Source organism: Asterias amurensis, chromosome 5 (assembly GCF_032118995.1).
Source record: "Asterias amurensis chromosome 5, ASM3211899v1".
NCBI lineage: Eukaryota > Metazoa > Echinodermata > Asteroidea > Forcipulatida > Asteriidae > Asterias > Asterias amurensis.
The window spans coordinates 14213065-14235395 of NC_092652.1; the positions used below are offsets into that span (position 1 = coordinate 14213065).

The 22331-nt window shown below is 39.6% G+C and overlaps 1 protein-coding gene across 2 annotated transcripts; it reads left to right on the forward strand.

Moving 5' to 3' along the window:
- The first annotated feature begins 542 nt into the window (after nt 1-542).
- LOC139937798 (FAST kinase domain-containing protein 4-like) lies at nt 543-19271 on the forward strand. Of its 2 annotated transcripts, none has more exons than XM_071933107.1 (6): nt 543-768; nt 8844-10228; nt 11801-12040; nt 14791-14902; nt 17860-17974; nt 18797-19271. In XM_071933107.1, exons 2-6 carry the CDS (start codon nt 8887-8889, stop codon nt 18911-18913), a joined length of 1926 nt encoding a protein of 641 aa, XP_071789208.1. In that variant the 5' UTR covers nt 543-768; nt 8844-8886; the 3' UTR covers nt 18914-19271. The 2 variants fall into 2 exon arrangements, with proteins under 2 accessions (XP_071789208.1, XP_071789207.1); XM_071933106.1 differs by lacking the exon at nt 543-768 and adding an exon at nt 1238-1343.
- The last annotated feature ends 3060 nt before the right edge of the window (nt 19272-22331 follow it).

Sequence of the window (22331 nt, forward strand, 5' to 3'; positions counted from 1 at the left end):
ATGAACCTAAGATCGTGGATGTAGGGGCAGGCACTTTGCTACGAACCTCAAAAGGAGTATGAGGACAAAGGAGGGTCATATGAAAGAATGGATTACTGGACCAAAAAAGTAGTGTGTAATGCATTGTACGTATAACAATGCAGGGAAACGTAAAAGGGTTGGATTAGAGAGCAATTTGCATGATGCAACTAATGGACAAATTAAACAACAAGATCAAAGGTAGGGTGTTTTCAAAAGAGGTATTGGGTTGGGGGCTGTAGACAAATCGGGTTTCCACATACCACTGCAAATGGAGACAGTTTTTATAACCAGGGCCTATATATATATATATAAAAAAAAACTTATGACCGAACAAATTTTGTATTATTTTACACTTTATTTACAGAAAATAAATATACAAAAAATAAATTCTTCAGGGTTTGACTGTCTTGAGTTGGTGAATCCGGTGTGATTCTCTATGCTTTCGGTGTGTGTCATGTATTATTGTGTTGTTTAAAATTTATTATTTGTTAATAAAGGTAAAAATAAATAATGGATGAATAATTAATTATGTGTTATATAATAAATTGTATGTAAATAATTGCGTTTAATAAAAAAAATTACATTTGGCGCCCCATAGAGTCACGAGCCCAAAACTATGGTTATGACGTCACTTGGAAAAAAAACACAACCATGGTCGACATGAACGAGGTCCACGTTCACTCGAATCTAAAGGTCCCTACTGTTATCTCGCAACTTCGATGATTGATTGAGGTCAAATTGTCACAGGTTTGTTATTTTATGCATATGTTGAGATGCAGCAAGTGACAAAACTGGTTTTTGACAATTACCAATAGTGTCCACTGTCTTTAAGGTAGCTTTTGACTCTATAGATCGGGAAGCCCTATGGAAAGCACTGAAAGCAAACGGAGTTTCACCGTTTCTTCTTCACCTGGTTCAGGACTTGCATGACGGCAGCACCTTCCCCGTGCGTGTTGGCAACGACACATCCTGTCCCTTCCTCAGCACCTCCGGTGTTCGCCAAGGCTGCGTCCTGGCCCCTCCGATTAGTGTGTACGACCTAATTTTTTATTTTGAAAAATTCATATGCATTTGCGAAAAACGATTACGCACTGCGCTTTCTTTTACGCACTGCGGACTTTAAAAAACGGGTCCGCGCGCTGCGTACGCAGCGAATACGCAGCGAGTATGATCAAGCAAGGCATGCTGGGAAAAAATGGCGCGGCGAGATCGATCATCCCTGGGAACGAGGTTGGGGCTTAGTGAGTTACTCACGTGTGATTGTTTATCGTGTGCATTTCAGTTTACCATTTACAACGTGCATACAGAACTCAGTCAGACAGGTGAGTGGTAACTTTGTTTTTTAGACCTTGGCAAAGGTCTTCTTCTTATCGTGTCCACACATTATCATGTTGTGCTTCAGCCAGAACTGAACACAGCTCCTAGCAATAATATTGTTCTCTGCAAAGTCTTCACAGTTCTGCATTCTTGCTCTCTCAGTCTCAGTACTTCTAGTAGGCAGTTTCATCAAGTTGATTTTACGTGTACCAAAACACACACACACACAGCCCCGAAAAAAAAGAACGAAATATATTAAATCATAACTCACATTTTGTACAACTCATAACTATGAGACTTGACAGCAGGCAGGAGCATTCTCTCCTCGTGCTTACATTTTGAAAATATTCGAAATCGGATGAATAGTTTCGGAGATATTGTAAAAAAAAGAGAGCAAAAAAAAAAAAAAGAGGCTTGGCCTGGCGTGCAGCGCCCATTCGTTTGTGCATGACGTCAACTTTGAACCCCGTGGACAACGGATTTCGGAAATCTTCGGAAAGCGCCGAAGAAGCCCGAAGACGTTTTTTTGCGATGCGGGAGCACATGTTTACACAAAATGAGATAACGATTACATCATCGTGTAGCCGATAAAATTCCGCACATCGTACAGCTAGTCGCATAGCTTTTACCATAAAAACCTATTTTTGTCGGCGTTTTCCATTTTTTGAATCAAGATTTCTTCCAGAGACAATCATCAAAATTGAATGCGACTTTGTCAGTGCTAATTCCCATACTTTTAAGTTAAACTTGTGAAAACTTGGTGTAATTTGATTATGTTTTCTTCTCCCGCAGAAAGGTTTTGTTAGACCACTTGCAAAGTTGTCCTAAATACGCACGATTGTACATGTACGTTGTACTCGTACATCTTCGTGTTTCCGTGATGTGCCACCACAAGAGGGCGTGTGTTACAATAAGTTTGATAGGCCGGGGCTCTAATAATAGAAAGCTGGAAAGCTGCCCGATCTTGTTTCTTTGATAATTTCTACGTTCTGAATTGATAATAACTGACTGCTCATCTTGAGTCAAACGAAACTAGTATTGTTACATACTTTTAAAGGCCTATACTAATTAAAACAAAAGTTGAACAAAAAAATTGATTGTATATAGCCATTGGTTTTTAGAAATTGTCTTTGTAAATATAACAAAAATAATCGATGTATACCAATGCCTTCATCCTCAAGTTTTTTAAAGATTGTTCTAAATTTTTACTGTGTTAACGCTACAATTTTAAATCAAAGGATCAACTGATCTTAAATTAAAGAAAACACCAGTCATAAACTCTTTAATTTTATTCCATTCTGGTTAATTTAATAATGCTATTTGTTGACATAATTAATAAAGAACATTCACACAAACACCTGCAAAACTTAACACATATTTAATTTTTATAGTTAACAATTTCCCCCACGATGCCGCTCCTCAGTTTTATTCACAAAATATCACTTTTTGCCGTTCATAAAAAATCATACTAGCGCCTCCTCAAAGCACAGTTTGTAAACCTCCCCAGTGATAGAGGGCGCTCGCCTAGTGTGCGCCCTCTATTGCCATAGGCTGTGCATTAAACTTGGCCGTGGCCGATATGAAGAAAAACATAAGAATTGAACTTGAACACGGGTACGTTTTTTTCACGATCCTCGCTCATTGGGAGATCAGTGAGTTTTTCTTACTGAATGGATTTCCCAGAATAAACAAGAAATAAATAAATAAATAAAATTAAAAAACATCGTAAAAAAATAAAATTTTCTGCTCAGTACTCACTGTTGTTTTCCTGCCGCAGTTTTTTCCCAGAAATTTATTTATGGACACAAAAAGTGTTTCAAAACGCATCAAAAACCTCTTCAGTATACTTCAAACTCACATGAGGTACACAGGAGATGTGCTGGTAAATGTGGAGGGTCGATTGTGTCAGATTATTTCCCCCCAAAAGATCAATTGCGGCTAAAAATTATGCCTAAAATCCTCCGCTCACTACTTCTGCCTGTTGTTGAAGAGTCTATGCTCATGGAGCGCAATGAATGAATTTGCTAAACGAATCGGGACAAACTTGTGCGCAATGTGCGTTTGGCGCTCTGCCGAATTGTCTGCTGAATCTGCTGGGGAGAGCAAAAGCGTGCGCAAATTTGCGCTTTGTTTGTACGGCAGCTTAAGTTGGTGATTCTGATAAACTGCGTGCAATTTGAAGATTGTGCAAACTTTTTTTTTTCTTCACACGTGCGCAAATGGCAATGCATTGTCGTTATTTTTTATTTTTTTCTCCGGTCTGGCCCCAATGCGTGAGAAAATGGTTGCGGCGCGTGAGAGCGTGAGACAGACCCTTAATGCTAGGAGTCCACTGGGCCAGCACCAGTTTGTGCCAGTTCGCGCCAAAGATTATGTGATTGGCGCGTAGTGGCTCGCTGTGGTGCCGAATTAATGTCCGCTCGGCATGTGTCGCCAAGTGGAATAAACTGGGTGCCATATGGCATGCGCCAAATGCCACCCGGCTTGCTCCAAAATGTTGTGCCAGTTCGGGCCATTACATGGCCATTTGATTCTAAAATTCACCCTGTTGGTGCCATTCGCGCCAATAGACAGCTACTTTGCGCCACTTGGTGATTAGTTTGTGCCAAAGGTCACCAAATTGGTTTGAACTTGCCGTCGCTTGGCGCTACTTGCCAACTATATAAATGCCAGCCAACCGCTACCTGGTTCAGACCCTCCTCAGCTGCATCTTCGTTGAAAATTGTGTGAAATCTTGTAGAAATTGTGAAGGAAAATCTGCGTGGAGCCGTTGTAGAGTCGAATCTTGAAAGGTGTGTTAGAAAGTCCTGCTTTTAACGGCGGCAAGTGGCGCCGAATGGAGGGCAACCAGGTGGCATTTGGCGCAAAGTAGTCACCAATCAGGTGCCATTTGGCGCGCTTTGGCAGGCTATCATCCTCTGTTGGAATTATTTGGCGCGTAGTGGCGCAAACAAGGTGCCACTTGGCGCCATGTGGCGCGAAATCTCATTAGCGCAATATTCCAGTGGATTCCAATAGGCGGATTGTTTGCGCCAAAGGGCGATATGTTCGCGCCATTTGGTGCCACTTGGCGGACACCCGCGCTGATTGCTCGATGCAAGTGGCGCGACGAAAATTTCAAACATTTTGAAATTTTCTTGCCGCCACATTCAAATTTGGTGCCGTTACGGGCCAGTTTGAGCCACTACACGCCACAAGGCACCTTATTGGCGACACTAGGCGCCACAGTAAATTGCATTGGCGCAAACTGGCACCAACTGGCGCTAGCCCAGTGGACTCCTAGCATAATGCGTGAGTCTCACGCCTAATGCGTGAGACTTGGTAGGTCTGTAGGAGGTCCTGTTTTCAAGGTGTCTCTAAAATCGTGGCAAATCTTTTACCTCTCTGCACGCGTTGAAACAGTCCCTAGATACAAAAAAATTGGTTTTATTTGCCAAGCAAAGAGTCTCCTCTCCCTTGACAAAAACTTAGAAACACGTAAGGCTCCACTGGTTATTTGCACTTGTATCCTCCTCTTACCTGTTTTCATGGTATTATGCCATTTTCTTTGAATTGGGAAAAAAATAATGATGCCATATATCAACCGATGCCCTAATTATCTTCATTTGTTAATATGAAGTATGCAAATATATATTAAAACTTGATGGACATTGAAATGTTCACACCACACACCGATCTTCCATGATTTCAACTGGCCCCATTTGTTTTGAGTTTTTCCTGTTTTCATGGCAAACAAGAATGTATGGTTTCCCGATGAAGCAATACATGGAAGAAACATCTGCAGTGACTACAAGTGTTCTTTGAGACTCTGTGTATGACTCTATAGCCAGCAGTTGTCTTCATTTTATTCAAAATATTTTTTTATTAAATTTTTAAAATTACCATGGTAACTTGCAAAAAATAAAAAAAATAAAAAAAATAATAAAAAGTGTGAATAATTACTGGCTTTCAAATCTGATTTTTATTTATTTTCTTTTATTTTTTGTCTTAATATTTATAATAAAGCGTATAAATAAACAGTGATAATTGAATCAACAAGCTGATGTTTAAATTTTAATATTAATAATAATATTGATATGAGGGTTAAAAAATAAAAATCTCCAAAAATATTAGAAAATAATATAAGGCACATGGCTTCTTTAAGCCTCTGTATTTTTTTTCCAGAGTAGCCTAAATGTGCTAGCAACGATGATGTAAAGCTACGAAAAAGTAACCCGTTTGAAACTAAATACCTAGATTTGATGTCTTTTCCGGCCTTCCTATAGTATGGTTTGAGTCGGCTAAAATCCACAGCTTATCTAGCATTGTATCTTCGTGTTGTGCTTGACTGATTTCTTCGCGATTTTCAGAGAGGTTTTGCGCTTCAAGAACCTTAAGGGGTCGCAAGTCCTTCGCTTTCTTCTCTTTCTGTTCTCTAGTCTCTGTACCCCAGCCGTTGTTTCATGAAACTTGGGTACATTTGCTTTCGCAGTGTGTGTTTACTCGGTGCCAATTTAAGACAGGATCATGAGATTCTCTCACACCGCCTAAATTGCCTATGATGAGGTGTTATAGAGGATTGTCCATACAAAGTGCATTTACTGTACCTATATAGTAAGGTGAGTCTATGTCGATTCGTGCAAGAGGGACATGCACGCCGTACAGTCCCGAAGAATGCATTTTTGCCTTGTCTTTAGCAATTGGTTATCTTGAACTAAACTCGTTCTTACAACTACTGTAAAAACCATCATGTACTGGCATGCTTTCCTGTGGTGCACACAGCACTGATCATTGGTATTTTATGCCCACAAGATAATTCAACACTTTGATCAGTTGCGCAAGAGCAATTGCAGAGCGATGCAGTTATGGTCATGCATGCAGCAACTTCTTGAACAATATCGGTGTCTGTTATATTTTCCTCTACTTCTAAGCTCACTGTGTGAGGTTTACTATAGCTAGTTGTGGTGCTTGCAATTTCGCGTAATGTGGCCTCTACCACCGCAAACGTAACAATTTCGTGTATCTTGCATTCTTGTGGTATCAACTCTATTCATTGGTGATTGTTTCACCTTGGTTCTCGATTGGTGTGGTTCGCTATTCACAAATTTTCTAACAGGTTTTTTCACTATCCATTCGTCTGTGTGCATCAACATACCTATCAGCTAAGTTAGTCATTTTGTAAATGTTTTACCTGGTTTACGCTCACTAAGGTATAACGCTAGTTCTCTACTGCAAATTGAGATAATTTGTTCACGTAAGAGCAAAGCACAAAGGCCATTGTGTTTTACTCGTTTCATCAAGTTCTACCCAAGGATTTAGATAACTTAAGAATCGATCAGAGAATTGGCTGAAGGTTTCCCTTATTTCACGTCTGGCATTTCTTAACTTAAATCTAAAGCCTTCATCAGTCAAATTGTATCGATGCAAAAGGGCAGCTTTTTGATCAGAGTATTTGTTAGCTTGCTCAAGTCTGCGCAAGTACATTGTGCACGTATCTATTTCCTCTCGGCTATCATTGAATAAAGGGAGTTTTGGTCTCTTCACTGTGCATTGTTCCGCTTTACTTCCTGCATTGTCAGCTTTTTTTTTGTTCCTATAGCTTCAACTCTATTTCCTTTAGTTCAAGCTCTTTCTTCTGTAGTTCGTCACGCTTCCCTTGTTCAATGGGAACTGCTTCCTCTCTATCATTTGCAAACTCTATCAAATCTTTGCCTACTAAACCCAGGGTTTTGCCAAGTGTTAAAAACTTCTCAAATTCCATGATTGCGAAGCCTATCACAATGAGCAAGATAACAATTCTGAAATACTTTACCGAATACTTAGTGGATTGGTTGAAGACTGATCTAACTTGCGCAAACAATTGATGCACTTGACCGTTTAATCTTTGATTGCACAGCATGGTCAATTCCAACATTTCACAACTTGGTGCTGAACAACTGCATAACTTGGGAAGAGTTCTATATATATATCACAATGTAAATCACAACAATATAAATCACAATATAAATTGATTCTGAGTGACTCTTGTGTGTGTCTACCGGTTCTCTTTTCCAATTATTTTAGGTTTTCCCGGACAAGCCCCCAAATTCACATCCTGGAATTTGGAGTTGGCAAAATCTGGACATAACCTTCGGTAGATTTAGTTTAACACACACATAAGAGGTTCAAATCACACACATTGCCACCATTTCGTTGCTGAAAGTAACTTTTTATATTTATTTACAAGTCTACTATTTACAGCACAATAATTAATATATATTTATAAATACATGAGCAATTACAAAACACAATCCACTGAATAATCATCATCACGATAGGCTTATCAGCCCGTTTTGTTAGCTTGGGGTATTGGCATCAGGCCTGCTGAACAACAATTCCTCCGCGTGAGGTTCTCAAACTCTTTCGTCTCTCCCTTCACGCCTAATAGTACAACATCTCTTCCCCATGTGCGTCTCTCCCTTCACAGGTAGTGGGGTTACTTCTCCCAGAATGGGACCCTGGAAAGTATACACATAATAACATGTTATTTCCACTGCAATATTAGATACAAAAACTAATACCAATAGTGGACATCTCAATGCTTGGAAAACGCTACACTTTGTTTCAAACACAAGTCTAAGACTGTTTGGTGGAACACTCATCGTTTTGACAAAATTAACTAAAATAAAAGCTCCACTGATTTGTTTTAAAGGAAATTCTTCTTTAAACACAAAGTTAAAATTAGTTGTTCTCAATATCTAAATCAAGCAAATGATTTCTCAAATTAAGTTATTAAACAAAACAAAAACATGATTACTTGCATGTTGTTCTAGTTTATGTACGCTCATGAATCTGCCTAATAATCAGTTGAAGCAATTACTGAGGGTCGTACTTAAAGCTGTCGGAGCACTCAATTGCTCATAAAAAGATATACTTCTTCAGAATTAGATTTGGAAACAACTATAGCTCAGTTGTCAATAACCAGCTCAATCATCAAGGCTGACAAACACATTGTCCTCTCCTCGGAAATCTGAAGTCGCAAGTGGCCACTCAAATAATATTTCCTTAAAATTAAAATTATGAACCCCGCGAAATGGTGTACCCAGTGACTCCAATCTATTGTAAAAAAAGGGTGAATCCTGAAAACAGAAGCACTACTCGGCCCATATAAATAACCAATCACAGAGGATTCTGTTAACCTTACGTAACTCCCATTTTTTTAAATGAAGTCATAAAAATAAAAAAATCGAGGGCAGTTTACCATGCGGTAGTCTTCCGCAACCTTTTTTGCAGGGAGGGCAGTTTATCACGCGTCACCATTGGATTTTATTTGTTATTCTACAGAAAAGTTGTGGTACTTTAACAAAAAAAGTCCAATAGGAACAAGGCTAAAGAAGCCTAACTAATCGAACCAGTCCCTGTAAATGTGGTGAACCACAGGTAGCAAATCAAGAAGTTGAACTGATAAGAAAGTATTTTATTTGCTTTATGTTCAGGAAATCATTAAATATTATTCACTTTTTTATATTGTTCTTATTATTTCACAGGTTGGAGTGATGCTAATGTACAGGCTGTGACACCAGTTCAGCTATGGCATCAAATGCAGTGAAATTAATCTTCAAGTACTATTGGCCGACTGTAATAAAACCTGTTTGCAACAGAAACTGTTCATCAGTTCAGCCACTGTCTGTTTGGGCCAAAAGACCTATGGTCATCAACACAAGCTATGCTAAAGGAATGTTCTCTATAAATATAACACCTATAGTTCATGACTTGTCAAATTCACATTCAGGTCTTAATTCATGGATTCAAAGAATTAAAAAATGTGAGTCTATTGAAGAAGTTCTAAAGCTTACCGAAAATGAACACATAAATGGCAATCAGGCTTCAGTGGCACTTAGTATCATCAACAAATTTTATCAGACAGACAAATACAGTGAAGTGGCAAACAAACAATTCAGTAGCAACCAGTTGAAACATTTGTACACTGTTGTAACTGAAGATGCGACTAAGATGTTGGGCAGAAGTATTGTCTCTTCAATATGTAATGTGCTAAATTTAGACTCGACACATGTATCGCAAGATCTCATTAAAAAGTTGGTGCCAGAATGCAGAGGACGCCTTCGCTCATTTCACGTGTATGATATTGCAGTACTACTCTACCATTACAAATTGTTGTCAAGTTTTGAGGAAACTAATGCACTTTTGAAAGAAGCGGCTGAAGCAATTGAGTTCAGATGGAGGGAGTTACAGAATCCACAAATTGTTATTAGACTCCATAGCTCAGCTAAATACTTTTCTCCTTCTCTGATAAGATGCCTAGAAGACAAAACAGCTGAAATTGTGCACCACTTCAGTTTCAAGGAATTAGTGCAGTTATCAGAGGCTCTTAGCAACAATAAGATACGTTCACTGCCAATTCTTCGAGCAGTTTCCTTTGAAAGTCTTGAAAAGAGACAAGAGTGGGAGGTACATCTAGTATTGGAGCTGCTACAAGCAATGTCTAAACTGAGTTTTCACCATGATTCCCTCTACAAAGTGTTTGCTGTTTTCCTGAAGAAGCAGCTACCAAATTGTAGTGTTTCAACTATTAGTCGTGCTGCTCTGTGTTATGCTCTTCTTAGGATACACAACACAGACCTTCTGGATACCATTGCTACTCACCTTGTGCAAGAAGACAACTTGCAATCCATTGGTGTTGATGACATCAGTTATCTTCTCTTTGCAATAAGTCAGCTGTGTTATAGGATACAGGACTTTCAATCTTTTACAGAGAAAGTTGATGATAGACTGACTATGTTAAACTGGCAGAAAGTGACACCACAAGTTCAAATTGACATTGCCTTTTCTCTTGCAGTGCTTCAAATATGTTCAATTACTTTATTGAAGCATGTCCTGATGGATCCACATTTTATTACAAGAAATGCACCTGGTAGGTTTTTGCATTACATCTACTGAACTTAATGCAGTTTTACCGAACATGTTTACTTCCTGATGGACCAGATTGTACAGTATTTAAAGAGAAAACTAGTTTGAGAGAACTTTGAACATTACAAACTAAAAGTTAAATAAGGGTCATTCCATGTCGAACCAACGCACTTTTTTACCTCATGTCTTCCGATTTTGATAAAAATTGCTGTGCTTGTAGGTCCTAATGAGCAATGAATGCACACCAATTTTTAGCCCGATCCGACTTACCATGTGGTCAGGGCAAAAACCAAAATCTGACATTTTAAGTGTAAAGTACCACCTTTTTGGTAAAAATATGTCATAACCATGTCAATTTTTATTACACAAAATATGCAAATTTGGTGTCAAAATGATGAGAATTGCATGCTCAAATCAATTCTTTTGTCAAAAATAAATTTTCTGAAATGTAGGTCACTGTAATCTTATCTTTAATATGTTATCATCACCTTTGACCCAATTTTTGACATAACGCATCATTCCAAAAATCAACGAAATGAAAATCACTTGATAGAGCATTTCATCCTCTGTCAGAATTCACTAAGAAACAACTGGGCTCTTCAAAATTTACAACTTTAAGACTGTTTTTGGAATGATGCATTGTTTCTAAATTTGGTTCAAAGGTCACGATAACTTATTAAAGATCGCGGTGACTTGTACAAAAATAGTCATAACGCTGTAAATTTTGAAGAGCCCAAATGTTTCCTAGTGGATTCTTTATAGAGGAAGACATGCTTTAGCAAGTGATTTTTATTTCATTGATTTTTGGAATGATACATTATTTCAAAAACTGGGTCAAAGGTCATGATACACAGGTACAGTGACCTACATTTCAGAAAAAAAACTTTTTTTACAAAGGAATTGATTTGAGCATGCAATTCTCATCATTTTGATACCAAATTTGCATATGTGATGAGAATTGACATGGTCATGACATATTTTTACCCAAAAGGTGGTATTTCACCCTAAAAATATCAGATTTTAGTGCTTTCTGCCCTGACCACATGCTAAGTCCGATCAGGCTAAAAATTGGTGTGCATTCATTGCTCATAAGGACCTACAATCGCCACAATTTTTATCAAAATCGGAAGACATGAGGTAAAAAAGTGCATTGGTCTGACATGGAATGTAAATGGTTTATTTCATTTGCATCTGGCCATAATTTTGCCATTCTTTGAATCATTACTGCTATGACTTCAAAACCCAAATAAGAATAAAGGGTTTACATGGAACAAATGTACATTTTATATATGGCTGGGTCATGTCACTTGACCTCAATTGTTTTCAAGTTCCCACAAAATGGGCCATTTTTGGGGGGATATTTTAGTGGATGTTATTTCTACTTTTGGAAGACCTTTCTAGTTAAGTTTAAGTCTATCATTATCATCCCAAAATCGCCCAACAAGGGTGAAATGTTCTGTTTATCTTTATGCATTGCAGATTACTAGAGAAGCTGTATGATCCTCTTGTGTATTGCAAGGTTCTAATTATAAAACTATTTTTTTAATTAACTATAAATACCTTTTTTTATACACAGACACTTGTATGAAAAAACAGAGAGCTGTTTATCAACTGAAGTTATTGCAATTGAATACTTATGCAAAACTGGAGTGCAAAGGTTACCAAGGCCCGTATCTTTCTCTTCTGTATTTTCCTGAGGCTTTCAAAGTCAAAACTTCCAAGCTGCATAAAAGTGTTGTAAAAACATTAGAAGCAGTGGTTGGTGGGCCAAAGTTCTGCATGACAAATGTCCGCCTTTTAGCTGGATACCAGTTAGGTATGTACAAATGTATGTTTTTGTGAATCAGTATTAAGTGTGTGCTGTGGTACTTGTCTCTGTTCATTTGTTTTGTATTGGTGGTAAAGACTACTACAAGCATCTCTTTTTCAGTTCATGCGTTTCTGTTTCATAATGTCTGTCATAATAATAAAGGACATTTATATTCCCCATACATAACATGTTCGTGTATGTACATGTATAACAAGTGTTAAAACCCGCATCACATAATAGTTTGGCTCCCTCCATGTTTCATACAACAGGTAGGCCACTAGGGACACACATAACTTGAACTTGAGTTTGAGGTGAATGATGTTGATTTTTTTAGGTGGAATTCCGCACCTCAAAATGTTCAAAATTTTCTCAAGAAATAACCCGACAACTGATAATCAATGGATACATTTAGATTTGTTTGACCTAAAATTGTCAATTAATTGTTAATATATTTATGCCCTCTAAAAATTAAATTGAAAATTCCTTGAAAATTCTTCTTCTCAGTACCTTAAATTCTAAAGTAGGTGCTGCCCACTTCACCCCTGAAAGGTAGCACTCCGGTACCACTAGCACACTTTGCCTTTGTAAAAGAGGCCCTTAACTGTGACTTAATGAGCAAAACCACATAAAAGAGCAAAACCATTTATATAAGAGCAAAACCATACATAAAGGAGCAAAACCATACATATAAAGCAAAACCATATATATAAGAGCAGACCCATATATATAAGAGCAGACCCATATATATAAGAGCAGACCCATATTTATAAGAGCAGACCCATATATATAAGAGCAAACCCATATATATAAGAGCAGACCCATATATATAAGAGCAAAACCATATAAGAGCAAAGCCATATGAATAACAGCAAACCCATATATTTAGGAGCAAAGACAATTATATAATGATTAAAAAATATATTATATTGGACGTAGTTTCATATAAGACATGTACACCCATAAATATAACACATAAAAAAGTCTCATACAAAGGACTTCAACAGCTGTCAAAGGTTAAAATCAGGAATGAAAATCATTGATTTTGTGCCAATACAGGCTTAATGAAATTGAGTGGGGTAAGCCCCGTCAAAACTATTCGAACGTACCGGGCAGACCAGGGTCGACCCAGGGAAGCTAAATGAACGCACCCACATATCCATTTATAGAAATAGAAAGGAGAAAGGGATTAAGGGAAGGATCCAGAAAGAAGCGGGAAAATTACAGCCAATCAAAGTTTCTATTTCAGAAACAATTGGTGGCTTTGAACCAATAGGAGTAAAGTGGTGAGGACAAAGGATGTTTGGTATGAAAGGATGGATTACTGGACCATAAAGTGGTAAATGCATTGTTCGTTAATGACGCAGGGAAACATGAAAGGGTAGGATTAGAGAGCAAGTTGCACCATGATGCAACTAACAATGGTCAATTAATAAAGAGTAGCAAGATCAAAGGTTGGATGATATTAGAAATAGGTGTGAGGGACCTGTGGAAAAAAGGGGTTACTTTAATACATGAGATAGTTATAGTAACGAATTTCTAAAAACAACTTTAAAGGCAGTGGACACTATTGGTAATTAGTCAAAATAAATATTAGCATAAAACCTTACTTTGTAACGATTATTTGGGAGAGGTTGATAGTATAAAACGGCTCCCTCTGAAGTGACATAGTTTTCGAGAAAAGTAATTTTCCACGAATTTGATTTTGGGACCTCAAGTTTAGGATTTGAGGTCTCGAAATCAAGCATCTGAAAGCACACAACTTCGTGTGGCAAGGTTGTTTTTTCTTTCATTATTATCTCGCAACTTTGACGACCGATTGAGCTCAAATATTCACAGGTTTGTTATTTTATGCATATGTTGAGATACACAAAGTGAGAAGACTGGTCTTTGACAATTACCAATAGTGTCCAGTGTCTTTAAAACATTATTATTTATACTATATTTACAAAATATATACAACATATTAGTTCTCAGGCAGGATTGAAGTGGAGGGTAATTGGAAGTTATTTAACACCATTGTTTGTGTTTAGTCCAAAGGGTTGGACTGACTTGAGTTTGTGAATCCAGTGTGATTCTCTATAAATGCTTGCGGTGTGTGTCATCACCATCGCAAGCTTCAATCACCAGAAGTTCAACATAATTGACACTATGATTGGGGCTGTTGAAGTGGATAGAGGCCGGGTACGGTTTCTTGGTCTTTGTGGAAGAGACATGATTCGCAAAGCGAAGACTGAGATTTGTCTTAGTCTCTCCCACATATTGTAGCCCACATCTCTTACATGATATGACATAGACTACATTAGGTGTGCTACATTGAGAGTTGGTCTTGGAAGTTGGTTTTGCTCTTATATATATATGGTTTTACTGTTATATGTATGGTTTTGCTCTTATATTATATGGTTTTGCTCTTATATATGTGGTTTTGCTCATTTAGTCATAAACGGCCCCTCATACCTCCAAATGAAATTATAAAACAGTTTTTTAGTGTTAGTAATTATACCAAGCCTTGTTGTGCCGACATGGATGCATATCAAAGGGTTAGGTTTATCAAAATGAGGTGGGGGTGATCTGTGATGGGGGTGTATCTTTGAATTTATGTGGGCTCATTCAAACCATAATTATTTGTTTTTATTTCTTAAAATCTATTTTTTACTGATATTCACACTCTCCTATAGTGAACTAGAACTAATGTACCCTTGTTTTACTATGATGGGTAATACAATATGGTAAATAATATGTATTTTCTCTTTTAAAAGATGCTGTTGTTGTTCTGAATGGGGATGACACACCTTTGCCTGTCAGCTACTGTAAAGAAACAGTTGATCCAGGTTTGATCAGCATTGACAAGCTTCATCAAAGCCTCACAAGGTAAGTGTGAAGCCACGGTTGCATTGGACAACAATCAAACTGCTATGAATCAGTGTCAGTTAGCAAAAGTGAGTTTTGTTGTTGAGTCAACCATATTTGTATCAAAATCTAAATCTTATTTGCAGTCATGACAGTCCAAGTCCAAAGTTAGAGAATTTTTTATTTTATGGACAAAAAAGAAACTCTGTAAATCATCGTACAAAAGAAATGTCAAATATAAACTGTATAATAAACAGGATCCTGAACATTGAATTATACTAAAATGTAAAAGGTGCAAAATAAAATAGTAAAATCTAGACGTGAAGTCCAAGTTTGATCCTCAATCAGTTAGTGGACGAGCTCCACTAGTGGAAAGTAGGTTGCCATTATTGTCACGATAGACATCAAAGGTTAGATCTAAATAAATCTTATAGACTTGTGCCTTGCTGGGCTGCGGCATTAGGGTCTCAGATGTACGGGGTGGGCAATCTGGGCATCTAGGTCATGACCCAAGAAAGCATCATAGCACCAGGATGTGTGTGGCTGAATCGGTGTGGCTATTCACGATCCAGTAGTCTGAGCCTAAAATAAAGAGTATATGGTCCATACCGTAACCACACTATTTCTTAAGAATACAACTGATTCATTGAACTAATATTATGTCCAGTGCTTGGGAATTGACCATCTCAAATACTTTGGTGAGAAATTCCTTAAGCTGCGGATAATTCACAACAAAGCTAAAACTCTTTAAGTTCAAGTTATTAACAAATCAAAATTAAACTCGCCTAAAATAAAGAGCCAAAATTTGTATAAAAAGAGAAGTTGTCTTGAAGATAAAGAAAACATGAAAAGCTATGCGTGTAAAGGCAAGTCCAGCTCAATTGATGGCAAAGGATGGAGTGCTTGGGAATTGAGCATCTCAAATACTTTGGTGAGAAATTCCTTAAGCTGTATATATCTGCTTTTGCATCGCTGTAGATTTGTTCAGCCACGCTGAGGCCACTCCACCTGGTGATTCCGTCGATCCAGCAGAGTTTTGGTCTTCCAACCCAACGGCGGTGTCCAAGTGGGGCTCCATCAAGCACTGCTGCAAGGCCACCCTGTTGTTCTGTATGGCCAAGCCAAGAGGTTATGTTCCATGATTTTGTTGCCAGAGAGACCACGCCTGTTGTGACATAGGTTGGCCAGCGTATTTTGAGTAGCTGGCGCTAGATGTATCTACCAAAGCTGTCTGCAGCTTCGAGTGTGAGTGTGTTAGCACAGTATAAGACACGGGACATGCTAAATGCCTCTGTGAGCTTCATTAGAAGTTGCTGTATTGCTTATGTCTATGCTCGGTATAGCCATATGCTCCGTCTTCCCTAGGTGTATGGCGAGCCCGTACTCATTGGAGATGACGCCCAGTATCTGCAGTGACTCTTCTGCACCTGCAAGGCTCAGTGCGAATATGGCTAGATCGTCTGCTTTTCTCAGTTCCTCTTTCTCAGTTCCTAGCTGCCATTGACATCGAAAGCACAGGTGTGAGTAGTGCACTGGTATGATTCCCACATGAGTGCCTTTGTGTACAGACTAAACATAGACGAAGAGAGGGGACATCTCTGCCTTAATCTCAGCTGGTGATGTGAAGTCATCGGTCAGTCCACCTTTCCAGTTGATGCGCCTCAGGCATAAATGTGCAGATTTTTAGATGAGGCACAACATAAGGCTGACACTGTCGGAGGCCTTCTTGTAATCGACAAGACTCTCCCTTCGAGGTGAAGATATCATCGGCCCTTACCATGAACAAACCTGCACTGAGTTGGGTTTAACAACCTGCTCAGCAACTACTACAAGTTGATGTTGCACGATGCCAGGGACTATCTTGCTTGCATGGCTAATCATTGCGAGTGTCCTGTAGTTGCTGCAGTCACCTTGGTCAATCTTCTTGTTAAGGGGGGATATGCACTGAAGTTGTCATAGATGGTGGCCACTTGCCTTCAGACCATATCAGACAGACTGCGTTGTGTATATTCCTATACGGCCTGGAATACCTGCTCATCCTCTGCCGCAGTCGTGGTGGATGCTGCCATCAAGGTCCTGTGGCCTGCGGCCTTGTTGTTACCCAACATGGATGACGCTGTGTGTGAGCTGTTGGTTGTGACTGGACGTGTTAAGTTTGAGTCAAAGAGGAATTCAGCATATTGGTGCCATCTGCATAGCACTTCCACTACTGTCTGCAATGTGACTTCATTGCTGTCCTTGGTATGGGGGGCTTGTGGTCTAGCTTTCACAAGAGCCAGTTTAGCTGTACTGAAAAGCGAGCGCGCGTACATCATGTTGGTAGTAGATTGAGTTCATCTTTGATTAGTTATTGTTTAGTCATTCTTTTAGGTCCCTCTTGCAGGCTTGTTTGACCTCCTTTCTGAGAATGGTTAAGGCTGCAGTTCCAATTGCTTGCTTATTCTTTTCAACAAGCCATAGAGTTTTCTCTGTCAGGTAGGGTTGATTATGATGTGGGATCTGTGGTCCACCAGCTATTAGAGTCTCTTCGTGGATAACACATGCAATTTCTTCCAGTTTTTTTTATTCATGCAAATGACGGCATTGAGTGTGATTTCAGAGATTTAGTGCTCAGTTTTTGATTGTGTGTGCCACTGGCCTTGGGGCGTTGACCAAACTTAAGTTTCAGGTTGCAGAGAACCAGAAGTCTTTGGTCAGTGTCGATGCATGCACTGAAGGACTAGCAATCATGCAGATTCCTTTGAACCTTGGAATCTATTAATATGTGGTCGATGGCATTTTTTGCATGGCCTGCTTGGCTAATCCAAGTGACACTCCGAGTGGAAGGTTTTTGGCATCACAAGTGAGCCGCTGTAAGGCTATGAGCCATACAGAAGTCGATCAACCATAACATCATTACTTGTGAGACTGAGGTTGAATACTGCATTACTGTGTTTATTACTGTAAACATATCACATGAACTGTATTCTCCTTTTCAGAGTTGCCATTCTCACATGGGGACCAAGCGACTATCTATTTGGAAGGAAACAACTAACTGGACGTTCCTTGATGGCCAAGCGCCACATACATCTACTTGGATTTCATGTCGTTGAGGTTGGTTTGTAATATTAGAATCAGAATATTTGAATACTTTTTTTTCCAGTTTAACTTCAGGTTTGGTCACAATGGGAATGCCAATGTATGATATTGTAACGCAGTGAATTAGAATGAAGAATGCTATTCATGATAGCCTCTTTCTCAGACTAAGATAACTTGCCATTGGAGAGTGAGACATCGCAAAAAAGGGCAATGCATTTGTGACCCGCACTATCAAAATGAGGAATATCAAGTAAATTTCATTTTTGAGTGTATCATGTACTCGCAACAAGCAAATCTCAACATTTTAAATAAAACAAAAACATGATCAAACGACCTTCCTGTGCGGAATAATGTGGAATTTTCAATGACCTTGACACTAAATCTTACGACGCGCTTTGGAAAAGTATAATAATAATAATAAGACATTTGTAAAGCGCCTAATGCAAAAGCCTCTAAGCGCATAAAAGAAACAATAAAATAAACAATTAGAGAAAGATACAAGATACAAATAGGCAAATTACAAAAAAGAAGCTTTAAACAAATGAGTTTTCAACAGGGAAATTAAGAAAAATTAAGTTGTTAAAAACGCGACGCGTCACACACTCATTAAAATATTACTTTGCATTAAATGTGATGTATGTATAGAACATGGAAGTTGTCAAGGCCCTGTTGTTTTTCATATTATAATATTTATTATACAAAAAAAGAGCGATACATTGTGTTATTTCACATTGGCGTACTGATATTTCAAAATCATACCCCCCCCCCCCCTCACTCCATTAATACCTTTTATCTTCAATTCTGCACTAAAACTTGCTGTACTGATTTTATTTACAGGTATCCTTCCAGAAGTGGAGTAGCTTGAAGTCAGATTGGGAAAGATTGAGGTTTATCAAGCACAAAATTACAAACGCCACAAAACACAGGGTTGGTCAAACATTCTCCCAGGTCTAGTAATTTCACCTTAAGACAGGTAATTCAAAGAATTATTATGCCTAGTGGCTAGTTTTGTTCTCCCAGGTCTGGTAATTTCACCTTAAGACAGGTAATTCAAAGAATTATTATGCCTAGTGGCTAGTTTTGTTGTTGAAGAAAGTAGTCAGCCTTCAGCCGAATGCTTTTTACGCAAAACACTTTAAAGGCAGTGGGACTATTGGTATTTACTCAAAATAAGTTTAAGCATAAAAACTTACTTGGTAACGAGAAATGGAGAGCGGTTAATAGTATAAAACATTTTGAGAAACGGCTCCAGTAGATCCAACCTGAGATCCCAGTAGATCCAACCTGAGATCCCAGTAGATCCAACCTGAGATCCCAGTAGATCCAACCTGAGATCCCAGTAGATCCAACCTGAGATCCCAGTAGATCCAACCTGAGATCCCAGTAGATCCAACCTGAGATCCCTGTAGATCCAACCTGAGATCCCAGTAGATCCGACCTGAGATCCCTGTAGATCCAACCTGAGATCCCTGTAGATCCAACCTGAGATCCCAGTAGATCCAACCTGAGATCCCAGTAGATCAACCCTGAGATCCCAGTAGATCCAACCTGAGATCCCTGTAGATCCAACCTGAGATCCCTGTAGATCCAACCTGAGATCCCAGTAGATCCAACCTGAGATCCCAGTAGAACCAACCTGAGATCCCGGTAGATCCAACCTGGGATCCCTGTAGATTTAACCTGAGATCCCAGTAGATCCAACCTGAGATCCCAGTAGATCCAACCTGAGATCCCAGTAGATCCAACCTGAGATCCCTGTAGATCCAACCTGGAATCCCAGTAGATCCAACCTGGAATCCCAGTAGATCCAACCTGGAATCCCTGTAGATCCAACCTGGAATCATTCCTGTAGATCCAACCTGGGATCCCAGTAGACCCAACCTGGGATCCCAGTAGATCCAACCTAGGATCCCAGTAGATCCAACCTGGGATCCCAGTAGATCCAACCTGGGATCCCAGTAGATCCAACCTGGGATCCCAGTAGATCCAACCTGAGATCCCAGTAGATCCAACCTGAGATCCCAGTAGATCCAACCTGGAATCCCAGTAGATCCAACCTGGAATCCCAGTAGATCCAACCTGGGATCCCTGTAGATCCAACCTGAGATCCCAGTAGATCCAACCTGAGATCCCTGTAGATCCAACCTGGGATCCCAGTAGATCCAACCTGGGATCCCAGTAGATCCAACCTAGGATCCCAGTAGATCCAACCTGGGATCCCAGTAGATCCAACCTAGGATCCCAGTAGATCCAACCTGAGATCCCGGTAGATCCAACCTGGGATCCCTGTAGATCCAACCTGAGATCCCAGTAGATCCAACCTGAGATCCCAGTAGATCCAACCTGAGATCCCAGTAGATCCAACCTGAGATCCCTGTAGATCCAACCTGGAATCCCAGTAGATCCAACCTGGAATCCCAGTAGATCCAACCTGGAATCCCTGTAGATCCAACCTGGAATCATCCCTGTAGATCCAACCTGGGATCCCAGTAGATCCAACCTGGGATCCCAGTAGATCCAACCTAGGATCCCAGTAGATCCAACCTGGGATCCCAGTAGATCCAACCTGGGATCCCAGTAGATCCAACCTGGGATCCCAGTAGATCCAACCTGGGATCCCAGTAGATCCAACCTGAGATCCCAGTAGATCCAACCTGAGATCCCAGTAGATCCAACCTGGGATCCCTGTAGATTCAACCTGGAATCCCAGTAGATCCAACCTGGAATCCCAGTAGATCCAACCTGGGATCCCTGTAGATCCAACCTGAGATCCCAGTAGATCCAACCTGAGATCCCAGTAGATCCAACCTAGGATCCCAGTAGATCCAACCTGGGATCCCAGTAGATCCAACCTAGGATCCCAGTAGATCCAACCTGAGATCCCGGTAGATCCAACCTGGGATCCCTGTAGATCCAACCTGAGATCCCAGTAGATCCAACCTGAGATCCCAGTAGATCCAACCTGAGATCCCAGTAGATCCAACCTGAGATCCCTGTAGATCCAACCTGGAATCCCAGTAGATCCAACCTGGAATCCCAGTAGATCCAACCTGGAATCCCTGTAGATCCAACCTGGAATCATCCCTGTAGATCCAACCTGGGATCCCAGTAGATCCAACCTGGGATCCCAGTAGATCCAACCTAGGATCCCAGTAGATCCAACCTGGGATCCCAGTAGATCCAACCTGGGATCCCAGTAGATCCAACCTGGGATCCCAGTAGATCCAACCTGGGATCCCAGTAGATCCAACCTGAGATCCCAGTAGATCCAACCTGAGATCCCAGTAGATCCAACCTGGGATCCCTGTAGATCCAACCTGAGATCCCAGTAGATCCAACCTGAGATCCCTGTAGATCCAACCTGGGATCCCAGTAGATCCAACCTGGGATCCCAGTAGATCCAACCTGATATCCCAGTAGATCCAACCTAGGATCCCAGTAGATCCAACCTAGGATCCCAGTAGATCCAACCTGAATTCCCAGTAGATCCAATATGCTTCAGTTGAATGTACATTGCACAACAACATTTTCTTATATGAAGATTAAATTTGAGTAAGCAAAGTATTGCCAGATCACTAATAATTTCTATTTTCAATAAACATGATTTTCAGGCTGTCTCTTGAGTATTAGTGAAGAGCATCAATTTTAAAACTGTTGGTTGCATTTGAAAAAAAGTTGTCTCACTATGTCAACAAATTGATTGATTTGGGGCTCTAAGGGTCTTACGTACACTGACTACTTAAAGCGAGTTGCGATTGTAGCCCTCCTATAGTGGCAGAGTGTTTAGCGACTAAACACATCATTAAGTGTTACATTTATATGCTTTGATCTTTCATATTTTGTTTTATTAATCTTAAGACATACACAATAGTTACAAGTTGTACATGGGCTGTCAAGGTTTAAACTAGAGTATAAAAACTGTCATCAAAAGATGTGTACAACCAGACCCCTGCCAACGGTAAAAATATAATAGTTTTGCAAGTTTACCTTATAAAACAAAAAGTAAAATCCCGAAAGGCGAGGACAACATGGCTTGATGTTTTTAGTCTGGTCTACACATTCGGCCAAAGTGACACCCAACATGCCTATAACCCAGCCCCTTTTAAATATACATTTCTTTGCAAAATACATGTAGTTAAAGTTTGTTCTTAAAAATATTTCAAAAATGTCCCCCTTTTCGTACTTTCTTTTGGTTATATTTGGCTGGGCACTAGTGGACAACTGCAATTCTTGTAAATCTTTCCTCTATAATGAATGCTATTACACTACACTGTTTTGTGAGTGATTGTCCATTACCTACATGGTATCTCTCCTTCCTCTGTTGAATGAATATTTAGCGTTGATGGAGCCTCCAATATCGATCTTGTGATTG